The sequence below is a fragment of the Phocoena phocoena genome, chromosome 5, assembly GCF_963924675.1.
Source record: "Phocoena phocoena chromosome 5, mPhoPho1.1, whole genome shotgun sequence".
Lineage (NCBI taxonomy): Eukaryota > Metazoa > Chordata > Mammalia > Artiodactyla > Phocoenidae > Phocoena > Phocoena phocoena.
In genome coordinates, this window is record NC_089223.1 from 45,856,159 (window position 1) to 45,868,778 (window position 12,620).

At 42.6% G+C, this 12,620-nt stretch overlaps 1 protein-coding gene across 1 annotated transcript in view; it reads right to left on the minus strand.

Moving 5' to 3' along the window:
• SHROOM3 (shroom family member 3) overlaps positions 1-12,620 on the minus strand; it is a 309,586-nt gene that overhangs the window by 39,848 nt on the left and 257,118 nt on the right. The window contains exon 4 of the mRNA XM_065878012.1: positions 1,585-1,716. Coding sequence (XP_065734084.1) covers positions 1,585-1,716 — 132 coding nt within the window. The remainder of the gene's footprint in view (positions 1-1,584; positions 1,717-12,620) is intronic.

The following is a 12,620-nucleotide window of genomic DNA, read 5'->3' on the forward strand; positions in this document are numbered from 1 at the left end:
GCTGCGGAGCACAGGCTCCAGACGCGCAGGCTCAGCGGCCATGGCTCACGGGCCCAGCCGCTCCGCGGTATGTGGGATCTTCCTGGACCGGGGCACGAACCCGTGTCCCCTGCATCAGCAGGCGGACTCTTAACCACTGCGCCACCAGGGAAGCCCCTGATTTAGCTCTTTAATATAAAGAACTAAGTGGGTGATCAGGCTTGGCTCCCTTCTCCCCAGTCCCCTTCACTTGTGTAAGGTCTGATTACTATAATAAATCCCTTCTCCTGTAATACCCGTGATGGCTCTGCTTTTCCCTGACTGGACCTTGACGGATATAGTGACTAGAAAAGCAGAGGAAGAATAACTAGTATAACTGGTGTAGAGGAAGTATAGGAGATTACATGCAACGGCTTTGAAACCTAGCCTGGATTTGAGTCTTGACTTGGGTACTGATCAAATGTTTGACCTTGGACAAAGCCATCTTTCCAGCTTCAATATCCTGTCCTGCGAAATGGAGTTAAGAACACTGTATCTGTTTCAAGGGTGTATAGGAAGGACCACAGGAGATGATGTATACACTGAGCAGTCCTCGGTGTGTTAACTGCTTCGACTGGAGCTAAGCTGGATAACTGGCTTTCACGGAAGGAGAAAAACCAACTGGGGAGTTCAAATACTGAATAAAATCATTCAGATAAAAATCAGATACAGAGGAATGGATAAAGAAGATGTGGTACATATATACAGTAGAATATTACTCAGCCATAAAAAGGAATGAAATTGGGTCATTTGTAGAGATGAGGATGGACTTAGAGATTGTCATACAGAGTGAAGTAAGTCAGAAAGAGAAAAACAAATACCGTATACTAATGCATATATGTGGAATCTAAAAAAATGGTATAGATGATCTTACTTGCAAAGCAGAAATAGACACAGACATAGAGAACAAACATATGCATACCAAGGAGGAAGGGGGTGGGGTGGGAGGAATTGGGAGATGGGGAATGACATATATACACTATTGATACTATGTATAAAATAGATAACTAATGAGAACCTACTGAATAGCACAGGGAACTCTACTCAATGCTCTGTGGTGACCTAAATGGGAAGGAAATCCGAAAAAAGAGGGGATATGTATATACGTAGAGCTGATTCACTTTGCTGTACAGTAGAAACTAGCATAACATTGTAAAGCAACTATACTCCAATAAAAATTAATTTAAAAAACCAGATACATATTTGAAGAAAGGACATTAAGCACTGAGGGAGGGAGTTGTCAGTTTTTCTAGTATAGAAAAACATGTAATTGAGCTATAGTATAGCTATAGTATAGCTATAACGTGTAATTGAGAAATGTCTGACTGAGAATCAACAGGCCCCATAAATATCTCAAATGAGCAGTGTTCAAAATAATCCTGTCCTCCCTTCATGCCAGTCTAGCCCAGGATATGAAGATGACTCGTACACCGTTAGGGGTTTTAAGAGGATGAGGATAGTGGGAAGAGAGACTTAATACTCAAGATAAGTATAAGAAAACAATCTTTTCTGGGAACAGGACATTTGAAAGTAAGAAGCCCCTGGGTCTCAGCTGTGGCCACTTACCTGGAATGGTAGCTCTGGGGCCAAGGAGTGCCAATCGTGCCCTGAGATATCTGCATCATGCTGGCATCGGGTTGGTTCTCCCCAAATTTGGTTGAATGCCAAGAATGAGGTCGGCCCGCAGGTTCACTGCGCCTGAGGAGACACAGGAGAGGGACCCCCAGCGTTAGGAGCAATCTCAGCTGATCTCTTCACCAATGAGATTTATGGACTTGGAAGCAGAGACTGCTGTATCCTCAGAGATGGAAAACAATCAAGTAAATACTGGAAAATGGATCTTACTGCTCACTTCTCTTAGTAACCATTGTTTTTTTTTTCTGCTTTATTAATATGTTTATTTTCCCTTTCATTTTGACATGATTTCAGTTACGTAAAAATATTGCAAACTTAGTTTAAAGAATTTCTGAATAAACCCTAGTGCACTGTTGGTGAGAGTGCAAATTGGTACAGCCACTATGGAAAACAGTATGGAGTCCTTAAAAATAGAACTAACAGTATGATCCAGCAATCCTACTTCTGGGCATATATCCAAAGAAACTGAAATCAGGAACTTAAAGATATATCTGCACTCCCATGTTCATTACAGCATTACTCACAATAGCCAAGATACAGAAACAACTTAAGTTTCAGTGGATGACTGGATAAAGAAGATGCCATATATACATACAATGGGATATTATTCAGCCACGGGAAAGAAGGAAATCGTGCCATTTGCAACAACTTGGATGCATTATGCTAAGTGAAATAAGCCAGACAGAGAAAGACAAATACTGAATGATTTCACTTCTGTGTAGCATCTAAAAAGGACAAACTCAGAAAAACAGAGTAGAGTGGTGGCTATCAGGGGTTGAGGGGGTGGAGGAAATGGGGAGATTTTAGTCAAAGGGTACAAACTTCAAGTTATAAAGATTAACAAGTTCCGGGGATCTAATGTACAGCATGGTGATTATAGCTAATTCCATATCATATACATACTTGAATGTTGCTAAAGGAACAGATTTTAAATGTTCTCACCAGCTAAGACAGAAATGGTAACTATGTGACTGGATGCAGCTGGCATCTAATACAGTGGTGGTAATCATTTTGCCATTTAGAAATGTATCAAATCAAGATGTTCTACACCTTAAAGTTGCAGTGTTACGTATCAATTATATCTCAATAAAGCTGGAAAAAATCCCACATAACCTTCACCTAGCTTTCCTACATGTTAACGTTTCATGCTTTATTAATTTAAGGCACATGGAGTTGCCTTGGTCTTTCTTTGCACTACTTGTCCGTATATGAATATGGGAGCAATAATTCCTGCCCACCTCTCAAGGGACTTTCTGGTGATTTTGAAGTTCTCTGGGATATTCTGATGCTGGATAAATGCTATTATTTTAATATCTTGGTAAGAACGACATAAAAACTACCAGCTACCTTGGTGTTAACACACTCTGATCTGCGGAGTATAAACAAGATGCTCTCCAAAACAGTTTCTCATTTTGCAAGTCAATGACTTCACCTTTAAACATCCTGCCCTTATAACACAAAGAACTGACAAAGCCAAAGGGGAAAAGTGGGTGTTCTTCAGACTGCAATACTGAAGGATGGATGAATTTGGTAAGGAGGATTACACTACTATAGAAGGTCAGAGTCAAGAGAGAGTGGCTGAACATTATTTTTGACAGAAAAGTGAGATAATGTTTACCAACACCTTCAGGGATTTCTAGACTGAAATCTTAATGGAGAGAAGAGGAGGTGCCCTGAAGCATTGACAGAATGTAGCTACCTAGGCTTAGTATCAGCTGGTACACCTCCTTCATGAAGGGTCAGACACCTTGCTGAAGGTTCTGAATCAGACTCTGAAGTATAAAAGGGGGCTGTGGGGCTTCCCTGGTGGCGCAGTGGTTGAGAGTCCGTCTGCCGATGCAGGGGACACGGGTTCGTGCCCCGGTCCGGGAAGATCCCACATGCCGCGGAGCGGCTGGGCCCATGAGCCACGGCCGCTGAGCCTGCGCGTCCGGAGCCTGTGCTCCGCAACAGGAGAGGCCACAACAGTCAGAGGCCTGTGTACCGCAAAAAAAAAAAAAAAAAAAAAAAAAGGGGGGCTGTGCAGATGACAATGGAGATACACTGTTTCACCTAGGTTAAGTGAAAAAAAATTTCCCTTTGTGCTTTAAAAACAATAGCAAGGGGCTTCCCTGGTGGCGCAGTGGTTGAGAGTCTGCCTGCCGATGCAGGGGACACGGGTTCGTGCCCCGGTCTGGGAGGATCCCACATGCTGTGGAGCGGCTGGGCCCGTGAGCCATGGCCGCTGAACCTGCACGTCCGGAGCCTGTGCTCCGCAACGGGAGAGGCCACAGCAGTGAGAGGCCTGCGTACCGCAAAAAAATAAAAAACAAAAAAAGCAATAGCAAGGCTCCCTTTTAAATGTAAGCTATCCAGACCTTTCTTCAATTTCCTTCCCATTCATTCAAGGGCATCCATAGAGACTTTCTACATGGCAGCCACTATGCTGACACTGGGGATCCAAAGAAGAACAAAGTATCACTAGACCCAAATAATTCACAGTACAGTAGAAGAGACAGCCACGTAAACTGCTATAAGACACTGAGATGGGTTCCGTAATCGAGACCCGTACAAGGTGCTCAGTGAACTCAAAAGAGGCAGTCACCGAAAACATGAAACCATGAAAGATTTCTCCAGATAGCAGGGGGCGGAAAACGGAAGGGAAGGACATCCAGGTAGAAGAAACAGCATGACAAATGCATGGAAATGCAGAAGAACACGGTACAAGCAACTAAAGTAGGTGGAGAGGAGATGACGAGTGAGAGAGGAAGGCAGCAGATGAAGGTGAAGAGCTAGGGGGTCTCACTGAGGGTCTTCAGTGAGTCCAGGTCTCACTGAAGGGTGTGAATAGTACCCTATGGGTTTGGAGGCCACCGAAGAACCTTAGCCAAGGAGGGCCATGTTCAAATGTGAGTTTCAGGAAGATATTGCCAATAATGAGAATATATTTGAGAGAGACAAGATCGGAGGCTATCGTCTTGGCCAGGGTAAGAGATAATCAAGACCCGGCACTAAGGCAGGGGCAGTGAACTTAAAGGGATGACAGATCTAAGAACCAACCACCCAGGAGGCGAAATTCCCAGCCTAGTGAGCGCTTGGATGTGGTTGGTGTAGAAGAGAGTATAGTCAAGAAGGAAGGACGGTCTTCATGTTTGTAGCTTGAACTAGAATGGTAAGAACTATGAGATGGAGGGAGGGAGGGGAGTGGAGCGAGGAAGGGGGGAAACAGAGCGGGGAGGCAGATGGCTCACTTGGGGCGTGCAATGTGAGGGGCCTTTGGGACTGCAGTGGTGGACAGGAAGCAGTGGGGCCCACAGGGCTGGAGTCTGGGGTGCACATACACATTGAGGAGTCATAAAACACATGTCCTCTGAGAAAAGATAAGCTGCTTGGGGACAGTGCATAGGAGACAGAAAGGAAGTGCTTTCAGGATGGGCCTCCGAGAACTATCACAGTTTGGGGGTGGAACGGGCTTGGGGAGAGTCCAACAAGAGAGTATGGGAGTTTCACAGCATCCTAGCGGGGACAAGGAGGAGGAACTGTCAATCATTCCAACTGCTACCGAGAGGTGAGTGTGATGTGGGTAGATGCACGTCCACTGGATTTGATGCCTGATGAGTCTTTGCAATGGAATGACAGGGGCAGAGGCCTGATTAGGATGGGGTAAGAGGTGAATGAGAGAGAAAATGGAGACAGAGCATTCTTTCAAGACCTTGGCTCTAAAGGGGAGAAAGAAGGTGGTAGCTAGGAGGCTAGAGGGGGCCAGGGAGTGAAAAGGATTTGTTCTTGCTGTTTTGTTTTAAATAATGAGAAGTCTGAGCAAATCTGTATGAGACAGGGAGTGCATACATGCACAGCCCAAGACACCGGATGAGGAGAGGCTGACGCTCCGTAAGCCTCATGAGGAAGTAGGCAAGGATGGGATTCTAGAGCACACGACCTTACGTAGGAGTAAAGGCAGGTCCACCGAAGTAAATGAGAAGAAAGGAGGAGGTAAGATGTTGATGCTCATATGAAAGGGAGTGGCTGGGAGGACAGCTGGAGGGACTTCACACCCACTGTCCTCTATCTTCATTAGGAAGCCCAAAGAGGGAAAAGTGAGGGGCTTGATGTGGTGGATGGGGCTCATGGGCATGACAGATGAGGACTGAAGAGTCAAAACTGATTAGAGATACTTAAAAGATTTAATAACTAAGATATGGTCTCTGCCCTTAGGGAGCTTACATTCTGGTGGGGAGACCGAATGAAGTATTCCTCTAATAAATCATAAAGAAATAATTCTTAAAGATAAAGTAAGTGCCCAAGACTTGCAATGCCAAGACAGGACACCCAACTTGCGGAGCTGCTTCTCCGGGGTAGATTGCAGAGGTTAACTCTTCGTCCTGGGGTAGAGGAAGATTTCATCCCAGGTGTAACATCGATACATTAAGAACAGGGTGCTTGTGAAACAAGCAAATCAGTAGGCTCTGAAAAACATACCCCTTTCTTTTGGATGCAGAACATATGTTGGGAGGTTTCAGAGAGAAATCTTTGTTTTATAAGATTCTTCCGATATGTACAATTAAGTGATGAAATGAGGAAAAAGAACAATGAAAAAGATGACCAAAATATAGCCCACCAACTCTAGGACCTGGCTGGAGCAGGGTGGGCGTGTAAATCAGTGCACCTGAATAAAGAGCAGTTTGGCAACATTCAGCAAAATAATTTTAAAATAACATATCCGTCAAAAGATTACAACCAAAATACTCAACAGCAGCAGACCAGTTAAGTCAGTGTGGTACCTCCACACAACGGAATATGTATGTGGCCATTAAAAGAACTGAGTAGTTCTATACATATGGATATGGACATATCTCCAAAATATATGGTTAAAGGACAATTGTAAGATACAGAACTGTGTGTACAGTATACTGCTGTATGTGGGGAAAACTATACAGAATCACTTACACTTATTAATGTAAAGAGTATTTCTGGAAGAACACTTGAGAAACTAGAACCAATGACTGCCTCTGGGGAGGAAAACTTAGTTTTCACTCTATTTCCTTTTCTAACTTTTGAATTATGTCTGTGTACATGCGTTACCTATTAAAAAAGCCAAGTATTTTAAAAATAGCCTCTCATTTTGAAAATATAATTCACTGTACCTGGAGATAACCAAAAAAGTCAAACAGCTGTTTATTGACTTTTTCAATGATGCAAATAATTTAATAAGCATTCCTAAAGAGCACAGCATGCTTTGACATTTTAGGATCCCTCTGATCTTAACGAAGATAAGGAAATATTTGCCTAAAGCATATTACATCATGAGTATATCAATAAGAGTCAGAAGACGATTTAATTTTAAAATAGGGCCAACTAAGTTTTGTGTGTGCATGTAATTCAAACAAAGCCCTTTTGTTGCATTCCTAACCACAAACAAGGAAGCTTAATTGCGTGGGATGGGTAGGCTGATGAAACTGGAACTAGCAAGTGGCATGATGTCCTTCTTAGATGATTTTGCCCTAACACACAGAGATTCAGGAATGAAAGCATATTTTGGAGAAACCTACAATAAAGCAGTTCACGTCTTTCGAGCAGTATTCACTGATCACCTACTATGCGCCTTCTACCCTGCTGAAGTACAACTGGAGCTCTGGGAGGTCACAGATGCCCTCAAGGAGTTTATAATCTTGTTGGGGAGCCTCAGATGCAAGAAAAAATATTAAAGAGCATCTAAGTATTACTCATTCACTCGAAAAATATCTGAGTGCCTACTGAGTGCCAAGCATCATTCCAGGCACTTGACACAGTTTCTCACTTAACCTTTAAACTGTATCTTTATGACATAGGACCATTAATGAGAAAATGAGGTAATCAAGAGAGACTAAGCAACCCATCCACAGTCACAAGGGTTTTTTGTTTGTTTGTTTTTTTTTTTTTTTTTTTTTTGCGGTACGCAGGCCTCTCACTGTTGTGGCCTCTCCCGTGGCAGAGCACAGGCTCCGGACGCGCAGGCCCAGCGGCCATGGCTCACGGGCCCAGCCGCTCCGCGGCACGCGGGATCCTCCCGGACCGGGGCATGAACCCGCGTCCCCTGCATCGGCAGGCGAATTCTCAACCACTGCGCCACCAGGGAAGCCCATGTCACAAGGGTTTTGAGGAGCAGAGCTGATATTTAAACTCAGGCATCTGTCCCCGGAACCTGTGTTCTTAACTTCTGAGCAATGAGCAGTATAAAAGAGGTGAGGTGGGCAGAGTAGAGAGACAGACAATTAACAAGTAAGCAAATAAACAGGGAATTTTCATGTACTTATACGGGCTCTGAAGGAAATAGAACTGGGTAATGTGAGAGTGTGACCGGGGATCCTGCTTTGGATCAGGGACAGCCTCTTTGAGAGAGTTACACCCGAACCAGATCTAAATGATAAGAAGGAATCAACCTTGCAAAGAGCTGGGGGCAGAGTATTTAGCGCACAAAGCAAAAAAGAAACACAAAGGCCTTGAGGCAGGAATAAATGTGAGGATTTCAAGAAGCAGAACAGACTGTAGCCCAGAGCCTTGGGAATGAAGAGCAGATGGTAGGAAAGTCATGAGATCATACTGGGCCATGCTAGCTCCTGAGGATTTTGGTTTAAGCACCTTGCTGCCAGTGATCAAGAATGGGGTCTGAAGTTGGCCAAAAGGCCTGGTAGTAGAGTGGGACTTCGGATGACCTTGAAGCACTGGTATGCTTTGGATAAATGGAGAAGGTGACAACCACAACTTGGATAATAAGAAATTCTAAGAGTTAGAGTTAATTTTTTTTGTTGATGCTGTTCTTTGATGAGCCGTTATGACTGAGACTTTGCTTGGGCTCTTCTGGGTGCACTAACTTTATAAACCATGCTAGTTATCAACTGGACATGAGTTGAACATGTAAAAATACCAAATACACTCAATACCAGCACTACCAAATAAAACATCATGTTTCTTAATTCACTTACTAACCCCCATCTGCCATCATTTGTTTAGTGCTATAATAGACACGATGCTATAGTAGACAACAAAGTCCATCATAACAAGATTCTAGTCTTACCCACTCCCCCCAAAAAAGAAAGAAAAAACACTAATATCAATGTATTCTGTAAATTAGGTTTACCAGAATTAACACAGCATGGATTTGGGTTGAGAGTCTTCATGATACAATTACTGAACACTTTGTGCTTAGCAGGGGACAAAACATGTTTCTTAAGGTTCTTTTGTGTATCATTGTTATTTCTTTTCCTATTTTTCCTCATCTTTTAAAAAATTATGAAATACTTCAAACACACATAAATGCACTCAAGTGAATATAAAAAACACTCATGTGTACTCATTACCAAAATTTATCAAATCTTAATATTTTCCCCAAATTTACTTCAGGTATTGTTTTGAATAGGTAATTAATTCACACAGTTTTAAAAAAAAAAAAGATCAAAGCCATTAAGAAGTCTTACTCTCCTTCCCAGCCCTCTCCACCCATTTCTCTTCCCCCTACAAGCAAACCTCTGTGGTTAATTTCTTATGTATGTTTTCCAGTGCTTTGTTATGCAAGTATAGGCAAATATGAACAAATGTCTTTTCACCCGTTTCACAAAAGGAAAGCTATGTGGTGTTCTACCCCTTGCTTTTTTGAACTTAACAACATCTACTGGAGATCATTCTATATCAGTACCTACAGAGCTTCCTCGTAGCTTTTTTTTTCCCCCCTATTAGCTGCCTGGTATTCCATCGTGTGCATATAACATATTTCTTCAACCAGACCCTTTTTTGTAGACACTTTTTGATTTCCAGTCTTTGTTATTACAAATAATGCTTCAATGAATAACCATGTCTGCACAGTTTTCTGTCTGTGTCCACATATCTGCAGAAATTCCTAGAAGTGGAATTGCTGGCTCAAACTAAAATGCACTTGCAATTTTGGTAGTTACTGCTAAGTTGCCCCTTTCATGCTTTAAAGGGGGAACAAACTTAACATGAATAATTAAATGTCATCGTGCAAGTGATTCTTAGGGGGGATATTATAATTACACCTTCTTTAGTATAGAAGAATAGATGATTCATATTTGAACAACAATGCCTTTCTAGGCATTTCCTGTTTATAGGAAGATTATGTGCCCCAAATACTGACGATAAAAATATACAGCCACTGAAAACTAAGACCAAGTTAAGATGCACTGGACTGTACTCATAGCACTGTTTCATTCATAGATCCAGACGAAACTCTCTCTGGAATAAATGAAGAATCACCCTATGTTGAGATATGGCTTTTTTGTTGTTGTTGTTTTTTGTTTTGTTTTGTTTTGTTTTGCGGTACGCGGGCCTCTCACTGTTGTGGCCTCTCCCGTTGCGGAGCACAGGCTCCGGACGCGCAGGCTCAGCGGCCATGGCTCACGGGCCCAGCCGCTCCCCGGCATGTGGGATCCTCGCGGACCGGGTCACGAACCCGTGTCCCCTGCATCGGCAGGCGGACTCTCAACCACTGCGCCACCAGGGAAGCCCTGAGATATGTTTTCTACATGTTCACAGGAGACGGACAAGCTCTCAAGAACTTTCAGGGTTGAAAACACCCATTATCTTCCAAAATGTAAAAAAAGGTGTAATTGTCCCTTAGCACATGGTTGGCAAAGACATTGCTTTTGAGATATCCTTTGGCCCTTTTCAGCATCCCTAACCTCTAGTTTCTATGACTACTGGGCTACTCAAAGCTATACTTTGACTTTTTGGATTCACAGAAAAATCTAACAAGCAAACATTTCTGAGGCTTTTATAATGGCCTAATATCTGTGTCTTTAAAAAGTGGTTCAGTGGGTAGAAAGGTATGCATTAAGTAATATAACCCCATGGCAACACACAGTCCTGTCTGGAAAGAGAAGTTCTTTTCAAAGGTCACATCCTGATAATATGCCCTGGGGACTTTTGGCTTTGGCAACTGAATCACAAGTAAGAGTGAAGTCGGCTAACAGACGACGTAAGACTCTAACATCTAAAATTTGCATAAAAGGTAAAAAAAACCCAAAAAACCTTTTCTTGTAAGATACTTTACCCCATTCCTCCACACTGGCTCCAACATCATTTCACTACTAGTTTATCTCCTCCTCACTCTCCATTTTGAAACATTTTTTTAGATTAAAGTTTATTGGGGCTTCCCTGGTGGTGCAGTGGTTGAGAGTCCGCCTGCCGATGCAGGGGACACAGGTTCGTGACCCGGTTTGCGAGGATCCCACATGCCGCGGAGCGGCTGGGCTCGTGAGCCATGGCCGCTGAGCCTGCGCGTCTGGAGCCTGTGCTCCACAACGGGAGAGGCCACAACAGTGAGAGGCCCGCGTACCGAAAAAAAAAAAAAAAAAAAAAAAAAAAAAAGATTAAAATTTATTAATGACCACACAGAACTATTACCATAAAAAAGAGGGCATAGCCATGGGGGTGGGTGTTTTTCACTTAGCCACCAATGCGTGATGATATTGAAGTGCCTTTTTTCTCAATATGCCCCCCTTTCTTCCCTCCTCCCCTCAACTCTGATATCTACAGAGTAATCAGAATACTCAGCTCTCCTCCCCACACTTCAACATCTGCCTATATGTCACGGCAGAAATTGACACGAACGCTATAACATCTTTGCTCTGTAACAGCATTCATGTTTGTTTTTCTTTGATTTTCAAATTCGATTACAATAGAATCGCATAGCATACATAGACTAGCATAAGCACTAATTATCAACAATTTCTTCTTGTCAACTCTCAGTTTGCAACTGGGCATTTTATTTGTTGGAGGAAGGAAGGAGGGACTGGTTTTTACTGATTTCTTGAGATATCAGATATTATGATTTAAAATTTTTCTCCTCTACTACTTCTCTGTGTCATAGAATATGTTGGCAGGGCTGAAAGAGAAATCACTTTCATGTTGTTTCTTTTTATCTTCCACACAGAGACACATGCAGACATCCACAAATATATGCTCATGGATCTCAGAGAGGATGACATAGTTACAGAGAACCAGAAACACTGTGTGTTACCCCGAATTGTTCGGAGGCTCTCCCAGAGGACCCCTGTTGGGCAAATGGGGAACAGCTCAGCAGGACACGATGAAGGTGCTCAGGGCTCATGCCCTCCACCCAGGGGGCGGCAGGGCTGAGGGCAGGAGGGGCAGGGTACCCACCACTACGGCTGGACACCCTCCTCCTCCGTGTGTAATCCCACAGAAGATTGTCCTTTGAGGGTTTAAAGGATACCCTTTACACCACATACCAACAAAGACATTTCAAAATCAAGCTAATTAACTTTTATGCAATGCTTAAAGTATAAGCTAAATTTCATTTGCCAAAACAGTAACGAAAAGTTTTTGTGTGTGAGGCCAACGCCTTACCTTTTGGTAGTGCTTTTTTTCTAAACACCATCCCATTCAACAAAAACAAATAAATGCTCCCCAAACTTCTAACACTAAAGACACTGAATTCTCTTTTGGAGTAAGTCATGCATTGTATCGTGTTTTTCTCTTCTCTATTTCACTTTCTCCTCATTTAGAGGAATAGGTTGCAAATGAGAAATTAAAGGCAACAACAACAACAAAATAAAAAAAAAAAAGGACAGAAAGCATTAATTTTAGATAGGGACCTTGAACAATGGTCAAAAGAAGGATCCACATTTTAAAATCATACCAGAAAAGACCTGAATGAAAAGAATAGTGAAGGTTTTAAGGCAAAGTAGATGAAAACTTTATGAACACTTGTTCCAGCCCCTCAGTTCCTACCCGCCAGCATTTCCATAATTAATTTCACAACAAGGAGGAGTTTAACCACCACCACGATCCACACATAACCTGACACTGTTGGGGAGAAAATAATAAAACTCAGAAGAATGTTCTCTCTTATTCATTCGCCTTCAAGTGAAAGGATGCCAAATTAAACTTGAAATACCAGTCCTGGATGCCTCTCTTTATATATGTGTTTTATAATCTAAGCAGTTCCTATTTTCTTTTTTACCTTTTACATG